Raw genomic sequence first — 9,805 nt, forward strand, 5'->3', positions numbered from 1 at the left:
ATCACACTTTGATCTTTGAATTAATATTTTGAGTGTATGATTAATATGAATAGCTAAACCCCAATACTGGGATGATGGAAGAAACCATTCTTTATGCATGAGTAATTTTTATTTAATTATTTTATGACTATTTGCACTATTATGAATGGAATTATGATTTTTATTGATTATTTGTGATTTTGTATGATGATGTATGCTTAATCCATGAGATTCTTGATGCATCATGCTTATGATTTACATCTAATACTTTACAAAATCTATTTTTCGCAAAGAAAAGAGTCGATATTTGTTATCATTATAAGCTATAATTGTCTAGAATTAATAGTTGATTCGCATGAGTATAAGAATTGGTGGAATCCTGAGTCCTAGTATCTCTTGATCCTGTGACAAATTTTGTATATATTTTTGTTTTAAAAATCTTTTCAAGTCCGAGCAACGAATCCTTATTTACCGCAATCGAAATACTACAACACACACATGGACTTGGACCCGTTTATGAACCGCGACCCACATAAGAAAGTTGGGATTTTCTTAGCCATTTGCACATAAAAGGTTATGCATTCAGCAACAACACACATGTGAACAACAACAGATGCAATAGAAAGCTAAATAACGAATAACAAAACTGTACACAACTCAAACCATTTCTTGCCCCATTCCAAGATATATACAAATGGGGAAATGCCATCCTTGTTACCAAGAGGTATAATGCGCAGAGGAATTCACATGCGACATTTCTGGTTGATATGTATGAACAGTCCCTGTAGTATAATCAAAGTAATGATGATAGTCAGGGCAGTTAGAGCTTTCTATCCTTTGTTTGTTCTGGCTAGAAGAAGGATACCTCCGATTTCTGGGTTGCACAGTATTAACAGATTTAACACATACAGAACCCTTTTCGGAATGATTCTTAGACTTAACAGATTTAAGTTTTTCTAAGAATTTAAAAACGCCTTCGAACGCTTTGAACAGATTTATCAATTGATCTGTTACGATAGTATTCCTCAAACAGATCAAGAGTTAATCTAAAGAGGTTCCATATCCTTGAGCGTATTGAGCGTTTTCTCAACCTTTCCTTCTTTTTATTTTTTCCTTCTGATTGATTCTTAACATCTAAATCTTCCCTTTTAGATGAAGTAAGATTATCATGAGAAACCAGAGATTTTAGCCATAATAATCTTTGAACAATCTTTAAGGATTTCTGGCGTGCGTTACAGATGCCAAGAGCAAGTTTTCCAAAGAAATTTCCCATAAGACAATTTATAAGGAACGAACAAACACAAACTTATCAGGTTTACGGTGTTTGCCTGCTCTGATACCAATTGAAAAAGCGGGGGTCTAACAACACCACCCAATATTTCGCTTAGAAATCTGTATGGACTAACTCCGAAATACTTTCTATAGAATCAACTAAACAGTCAGACTCAATCTAGGTAAAAGTATCTCAAGGAGTTAATATCTCTCTCTTGTTTTGATTTACTCGAGCTAATATAAATCAGCGAGTCTTTAATCAAACACAAGGAATAACTTGGATGGTACCAAAGACCAATATCCAAGGATCAATCAATGACAATCAACAACCAAAGTTTGGATTACTCTAATTGATGATCTAACGCACAACCTGTATTATTTCAATTATAAAGATAAAACAATATAATACGGAAACTGAAATAACACAGACACTAGAAAATTTTTTAACGAGGAAACCGCAAATGCAGAAAAACCCCGGGACATAATCCAGATTGAACACACACTGTATTAAGCCGCTACAGAACTAGCCTACTCCAAGCTAACTTCGGACTGGACTGTAGTTGAACCCCAATCAGTCTCCCACTGATCCAAGGTACAGTTATACTCCCTACGCCTCTGATCCCAGCAGGATAGTGCGCACTTGATTCCCTTAGCTGATCTCACCCACAACTAAGAGTTGCTACGACCCAAAGTCGAAGACTTGACGATAAAAAAATCTATCTCACATAGACAAGTCTATCAAAGGATCAATCTGTCTCCCACAGAAAAACCCTAAAGTTTTGTTCCGTCTTTTGATAATAATCAAGATGAACAGGAACCAATTGATAATCCAGTCTTATATTCTCGAAGCACAGCCTAGATAAATCAATCACCTCACAACAATCTTAATTGTAAGGTAGCGAAACAAGATGTTCCGTCTTTTCATACCAACCATATTCTTCTTCACCATAACTAGTTCAAATGACTCAATTGAACTAGTTAGAGAATTGTTCAATTGCAAGGAAATCTTATGTACTTGTTTGAAGGTGAAAACGATTTCTGCTGATTTTGGTAATTTGGGTGTGTGGGTGAGAAACGAGTTTAAACCCTAAACAATGTACTGCAAGGGAGTACTTTAGATTCGAGATATCAATCTGCACAAATCCGGCCTAAACCAAGAAATGGCCGTTCCAGACTTGCTTCGGTCACAGAGTGAAGGAAAAGGGTTGGTTTTGGGGAGGGAAGCGAAGAGAGTGTTGAGACCAGAATAGTTGATCTAGAAGAGTAGTTGTTTCACGACTTGTATCATAAAGTGGGAAGCTAACAGATGGAAAGCTAGCAAATATTTTCGGTGGAAATAGGTAGTTCCTATTTATACCAGTCGAAGTGAAAGGTACTCTGGTCTCATTAAGAAATGGGAAACGGGTGAGTAAATGGGAGGAGGTGTTAACCGGTAACACATGGAATTGATGTTTCATAAAAGAAAGCGTTTCACCATTACTCCCTGTATTTACTAACCGCCTCATCCTTATGACACTATCTTATAACAGGCGTAGTGTACGCCACACGCTGTAAACCGCCAAACCAATACCCAATGAGCATCCCCCAGTTTGTGACATGTGTTGATGTCTCGAGCGTTTTCGTGGAAAACATGTAGCATGTTGTTGTTTTCTGGCAAGTTGAGCTTGAGAGACTTGCCGATTCGGTGGTGACCTTCGACGGTCGAGATTTTGCATCTTAAGAGGAAAGGTAGCCGTTGATTATTGTAACCCTTCGTTTAGTAGCCAGTGGCATGAAAGCATGATCGGTATGGCTTTAATATGGCCTAGTTTAGGTGCGGCCAAAAGTTAGGGTTTTGGCTTTGTTTAGGCGCGACCAAACTAGGGATAAAGGTTGCCATGCGTTAGCTGGTACCTTGGACGGCTAAGATCTGCATCTTAGATGAAAAGTGGTCGTTGAATGTTGCAGGCCTTCGTTTTGGTAGCCGCATAAGGAAGGCCGGCATGGTATGGCGCGACAAGGCATGCCATTGGCACATGTGGCATGGCCGGCATGCCTTGGTGCGGTTTGGCGTGGCCAAAATTAGGGTTTTGGAGTTGGGACAAAGGTTACCATGTATTGGTTGTCGATCTTGGACGTCTAAGATTTGCATCTAATATGGAAGGGTGGCCGTTGATTGTTACACGCCTTCGTTTTAGCAGCCGTGAAGGGGAAGGCTGGCATGGAATGGCGCTGCAAATGGCACATATGGCATGACCTAATCGAATTTCTCCAAAATACTAGATGAATCACAACCAAGATACAAGCCCATCACCCTAAATTACGAAAATCAAAATTTTGATAACTACCTAAAATACCCACATACTTTTCCTCAAATTTCACTTTCACCCTTCCTGAGCCTCTCTTTCTTTTTAACTTGTTCTTTAAATCAACTACCCAAGTTCTAATTTTTTATTTTCTAACCTATTTTCCAATTTTTTATAAAAGAAATAAAATTTATGGATTTACCCGCATCCAATCCGCCCGTAATGATGGACTGGACATGGACGCAAATCCAACACCCGCCATTTTGATGCATTGGATTTGGGTGGCATCAAATCCAAGGTGCCACCTGCTGCTCACCATGAAAATGCTAAAGAGTATATTAATTATATGTCCTTAGTTTTAATACCCTACAAACATATCCTTATACAACAATAAATATATCCCTACTTTTTAATAACCTTATCCATTTAAAATTAGATTACCTTAATACTCTCACCCATATAATATTTTTTTTTATTTCAAAATGGAACAAGTTTCTTCCTCTACCACTTCACCACCACCATTAGCACCACCACCACCAACATTCAACTACCATTCCACCACAACCACCGTTCAATGACCACTATCTACCAATCACTAGCACCACCAATATTCCACCACCACTCCGTCATTACCACCAGTCAGCCACCACCACTAGTCCGCCGCCGCCACCATCACTAGTCCGCATCCACCGCCATCGCCGCCGCTAATACTGATTCAGGTATTTTTGTATCAACAACAGTAGTTGATAAAATTTAGGGGATCAAAAACAGTAGTTGATCAAAAAAAAAAAAGGATCAACAGTAGAAGTTTATCCAATTTATGGGATCAACAACAATAGTTGATCCCCTAAATTGGATCAACAATGAAAGTTGATCCATGTAAATGGAGTGAACTTGGCGTGAGTCAAATACACATCATCTGACATGGAGTCAGTCATGCTATCATTGCAACACAAATTCAACATTTGAATAACTTTTCATGATTTAAACTACAAGCATGATTATACTAATCCAAGGAAATGTCGTCAATAATAGGAGTTGATCGGATCAACAACAATAGTTGATCCATAAAAAATGGGATCAACGGGAGGAGTTGATTCCATAAAAACTGAAGTTCAAAAATTCTTTCTGTAATGTTGTTGATAGTGGTGATGGTTGTGGTGGTGATGGTAACGATAGCGATGGTGGTAGCAGAGATGGAGATGGTGGTGGTGGTGGTAAGGTGACGGTAATGGAGAGTGATGGTGGTGATGGCGGAGAAAGAAAAAGAGAAAGATCGTTTCCAGATCTAAAAAATAAAAGTGCACTAAAGTCTGAGAGGGGTATTAAAGGAAAATATAATTAATTAAATTTCCTTGTTTTTGGATTAGGGATATTAATAAAATGGACAAGGATATTTGTGAAGGCCCATCAGAAGGAGGGATAGTTATATAATTTCCACGGAACCGTTTTTTGGGGACTACTCAAAAATGGTGGGGGACTACTTTGTGATAGGAATGTCTACCCTATACTTATAAGGGGTATCCTAAAGTGTGGAAATGACTAACCTACCCTTCACCTATATATATAATCACCTCCTCCCATCACCACCACCTATATATATATAACCACCTCCTCCCATCACCACCACCACTCACCACCACCTACCAGCACCGACAACCTCAAATCACCACCACCGCCACCTCTATATATAGCTTAATTTAAATCATTAACAAAATCAAAATTATAACAAACCCATTATTTTTCATTCGTTTTCTGTTGAAAAAATGAGAAGTCATCAAAATGAGTTGAAAATGGAAGTTACAGAGAGAAGTTCGGCTAGGAATTATGTGAAAATTTTTGTCGAACTGGCCGAACTCAACTTTAATGGAGGTTTTTGTTTTCATAGAAAAATTCGGTTACGTCGAAAAAAAAATGTCCAAGCCGAACTTATAGTTCGGTTATGTCGCAAAAAGTTCGGTTACATTGCAATTTTTTTCTCCTAACCGAACTTTTATCTGAAAAACCTGCATATTGAGTTCGGTTACCTCACAATTATTTTTCCTAGACGAACTCCTAGTTCGGTTACGTCGCAATTTTCTTCTCCTAACCGAACTTTTCTCTGAAAGAAAAAACTTCATTAAAGCTGAGTTCGACTACCTGTGTTTTCAGAAATATTAGCCGAACTACACTTGCAGATGACTTCAACTACCTGTTCTTCAGATGTCGTAGCCGAACTTAATTAACCAAACCGAAATCAATTTGTAAATTGTTAATTTTTAGGAATGTTTTGGCCAATTCAAGCACCATTAACTAAATTTGAAGTATCCATGAGTACCTAAAATATCATACTCTTGTTGTGGCTCTTAAAGAAAAAAAACTTATTTTTTTTCTTCTAAAACCCTCATCTTCATTATCATCTTCATCTTCTTCTTCTCCCTCTCAATAATTCTTCTTTTGAAAAAAATCAACTTATTAATTTAATCTTACTAATTATTAATTAATTCACTAATCACTACACTAATTTAATTACCAAGGACAAGTTTGATATTAAAAAAAACTTAGATAAGGGGTGACTCATTATTATTTCTAATATCATCCAAAAAAAATGGAGAGTAATCCCTCACCAATTTTGAGTAGTCCCCCAAAAAAACCGTTGTTTCCACGATGCTAAATACAAGCCCATTACCCTAAACTACCCAAATCAAAATTGTAACTACCTAAATATCCTCACACTTTTCCTCAAATTTCACTTCCACCCTTCTTCGGTCTCTCTTACTTTTTAACTTGTTCTTTAAGTCGACTCTCTTTATACAAAAGCTCCTTCACCCCCAAATCTACAGAGCTCACACAATAATAGAATCGCTTAACAAAAATTTACAGAACGATGGAGTGTGTTTTCGGTATGGTCTGTGATGGATTCGTTCTAGTTGCCGCTGATACATCTGCAGTAAACAGTATCTTGGTTCATAAATCTGATGAAGACAAAATCATGGTTCTTGATTCTCACAAACTCCTAGGAGCTAGTGGTGAAAGTGGTGATAGGTAAACGGCTCTTTCTAACTTAATGTTTTCTTCAATATTTTGCCGATCGAAGATGGAAGATGAACCCTAGATTTTGCCTATTTTGTTTGATCAAATAAATCTTTGTTTTTGCAGAGTTCAATTTACTGAATACATTCAAAAGAATGTATCTTTGTATCAGTTTAGAAACGGGATTCCGCTGACTACAGCAGCGACTGCTAATTTTACTCGTGGGGAACTTGCTACTGCTTTGCGAAAGGTTTGTTTTCTTCTAAAATTTGGGTATAATTTGACTTTAGGGTTTCAATGTGAAAATTTTGTTATAAAATTTTATTGAGTGTATGTGATATGTTAATTGGATCTAAATATCTAGGGTTTTAGTGATTTTTTGTTTGATTGTTTCAAATTTAGGGTTTAGGGTCTTATTATTGTTCTATCTAGAGAGTGATTTGGGTAAGGAGAGAATTTACTCTTTATTAGAGTTGATCAAGTTGATTAGATTAGAGTCCTAAATCATTTTTGTGTTATGTTATTTTATTTTGTCATTGGAGACATAACTGTGCTGAGATTAGGAACATATAACAGATGCCATGATCATTGTCTACCTAGCAGCTAATGGTTTATTGCGAGGGTGCTTAGTTTATGGATTTGGTGCACACGTGCCATGTGGATGCCCTATACATCCTTGGATGGGAAACCCGTTGGGGGTGAATGCCTGGCATCCTCTAAAGCGAATTAAAGCACCAAATGCATGAGTCTGCCAACATTTTTGCAGACTTATGCAGACACTAGTTTGCTTATGATCATAAACTGTTTATCTGTCTTTTTTCTTTAATGCTTGGCTACTCTAAAGCGATCTGTACATTGATGGTGGTCCTATCCTGCATTTATGTGATTGTATTGTCTGAGAACCCATATTATATCCAGGTGTTCAATCTAAGTAGTGACCTTGGATGAGGAGACCTAACTTGTTGTTGTGTTGTATTCTGTGATACACCATCCTCCAAATGATGAAATCTCACTTTTGTGCTGAGAGTAAAAAGATAAAACAGAACTTGTATCGATCGCCACCTAGAAACTTTTCTGCTGTTTATGTTTTACGTAATATTCATTCTTATATTCTGGCTAATTTAATGCGGGATATGAGAGAGAAGAGAGTGTAGACCATCTCAAGATTGGTGATCCACTTGGTGGAATTATTTTGGTATTGTCAATGCATGATCGAATGTTTCACATTGAAAGTGGCAGTTGTAGACCTCTTCAAAGGGGAAGGTTATAAAGTGTGATGGATAAAATGGTCGTGTTCTGCAATAACACTCCGCTGAAACTGTATTTTCTGTATCTTTTACATTGCAACTGTTGTCACTTTAGTGGTAATTGTTTGACTGTTTATTGGGACTTCTAGGTTTGCTGGCCGTGTGTGGTTGTTGTACTTTACAGATTCGGTGTTGAATTAATTCTTCAAAGAATTGAAAGATATAGTTTGAGTTTTCCAAGTAAAGGATCTTAGTTGACCCTAGGTGTTATTATAATCTGCCCGCCAAGTTCTTTGGTATATATAAGGTAATATTGGAGTGTCAATATTTGGGAATCACTTTGGTAGTAACTCTGCAGGCCATAGACAATTGAGGTCCTTATCACAGTTTGGTTTTGTTGGAAATGGGGATCCTATATGAATTTTAACTTTTTTCTATCTGTCTGTCTGAAGATCTAATCTGCTTCAGTGAGCAGAAAAAAGTACAGCAGTCCTTATTTGATGCAGTGGCACACATAAAATTATATTTCATGCTTTAACAATAACAAGTAAATATGTTCTAGTTTGGAACACCTGGTTTTAAGGAGTACATGTTGCATTAGCGTAATAGGTCTTTTCATGAATAATTGCATCTGTTGCTTCAGCATGAAATCTTATAAAGCTGCCACATGATTTGATGACGCTTTACTTATCGAATCAAATTACAAAAATAACTTGGAACATATAACAAGATGGAGGGGTTGTAAACGTTCAAGTTATTTGGATTTTCGTCTTCCTCACCTATCCCTGTTTCATTGTGCTATTTTATTATACATATTTAACATAGACAGTTTATTTGCGTTCCTTGTTCCAGAATCCATACTCTGTAAACCTGCTTCTGGCTGGTTACGACAAGGAGACTGGACCATCACTTTACTACATTGACTACATTGCTAGCTGTCACAAGGTTGAGAAGGGTGCCTTTGGATATGGTGCTTATTTCTCTCTCTCCATGATGGACAGACACTACCGCAGTGGGATGTCTTTAGAGGAAGCTACTGATTTGGCCGAAAAATGCATCGTTGAGATTCGGTCCAGGTTGGTTGTGGCCCCACCAAACTTTGTAATCAAAATTGTTGACAAGGATGGAGCTAGGGTGCACAAATGGGTCGACTCCATCAAGGACGAGGGCGCTGCGGCGGTGGCTGCAGCTCTTGCTGCTGCTTAAGTTCCTTAGGGATTTGCTCAAAACTTGTTTAATGCTTTTCTGTAACTGGGGTAATCTGGAGATTATTTGTTAAATTGGGATGGAAGGACAGAGCTTACGTATATGTTATGTTTAGAATTGTCACATACTTGCTATTATCTATCTTATACCCATGGCAAATTTATGTAGGCAGGAAGGTTATGGTCTAGAGCTCATTCTGTAGAGCTGGGAAATTTTAGCCTTCGTCTGAGACTCTGAAGGCAGGCTTGTCTTCATCCACCTCTGTGGTCAGTGTGCGGACAGAATGCTACTCTTGCTCTCTATATTTACCGGTTTTTAGTTCATCGTTTTTATCTTGTCAATTGGTCTTTTTGGTCTAGGTGAACTTTCACATGATGAAGTTCTCGTAGAAAGAAAGGGTTGCATTGTTTTATTTTTTGCTGTGTTATGAGTGAAAAGTTGCCTGCATATTGTTGCAGAGTAATGTCATGGTCATGTGGTTCATGGCTCGTTCTGTGGTGGCATGCAACCAGCAGAAGGATGTATTTATATTTCTGTTCGAATTAATTAACTGTTTTTAACAGTTAACCTTGTTTAAGTTACTGCTTAGATAGACGCTGACATCTTGACCACGTGTAAGGTCAGTGTCGATTAGGGTTCATTGTTCAGCATTTAGTGCTTATCATGAAAATAGAAGAAAAGAGGCAGTACAGTGGTACTGAGGTTACTGTGTCAATAATTATATCTCCATTATTCTCCTGTCTAGATGTACCGTGTTTCTTGAATACTGATTAGTACCATCTTATCCTCTATATTACATCATCG

The 9,805-nt window shown here is 37.6% G+C and overlaps 1 protein-coding gene across 1 annotated transcript; it reads left to right on the top strand.

Moving 5' to 3' along the window:
- Positions 1-6,266: 6,266 nt before the first annotated feature.
- Positions 6,267-9,568, top strand: LOC113347150 (proteasome subunit beta type-2-A-like). The gene is made up of 3 exons (XM_026590746.1): positions 6,267-6,560; positions 6,675-6,798; positions 8,648-9,568. Exons 1-3 carry the CDS (start codon positions 6,403-6,405, stop codon positions 8,999-9,001), a joined length of 636 nt encoding a protein of 211 aa, XP_026446531.1. The 5' UTR covers positions 6,267-6,402; the 3' UTR covers positions 9,002-9,568.
- The last annotated feature ends 237 nt before the right edge of the window (positions 9,569-9,805 follow it).

The sequence above is a fragment of the Papaver somniferum genome, chromosome 2, assembly GCF_003573695.1.
Source record: "Papaver somniferum cultivar HN1 chromosome 2, ASM357369v1, whole genome shotgun sequence".
NCBI lineage: Eukaryota > Viridiplantae > Streptophyta > Magnoliopsida > Ranunculales > Papaveraceae > Papaver > Papaver somniferum.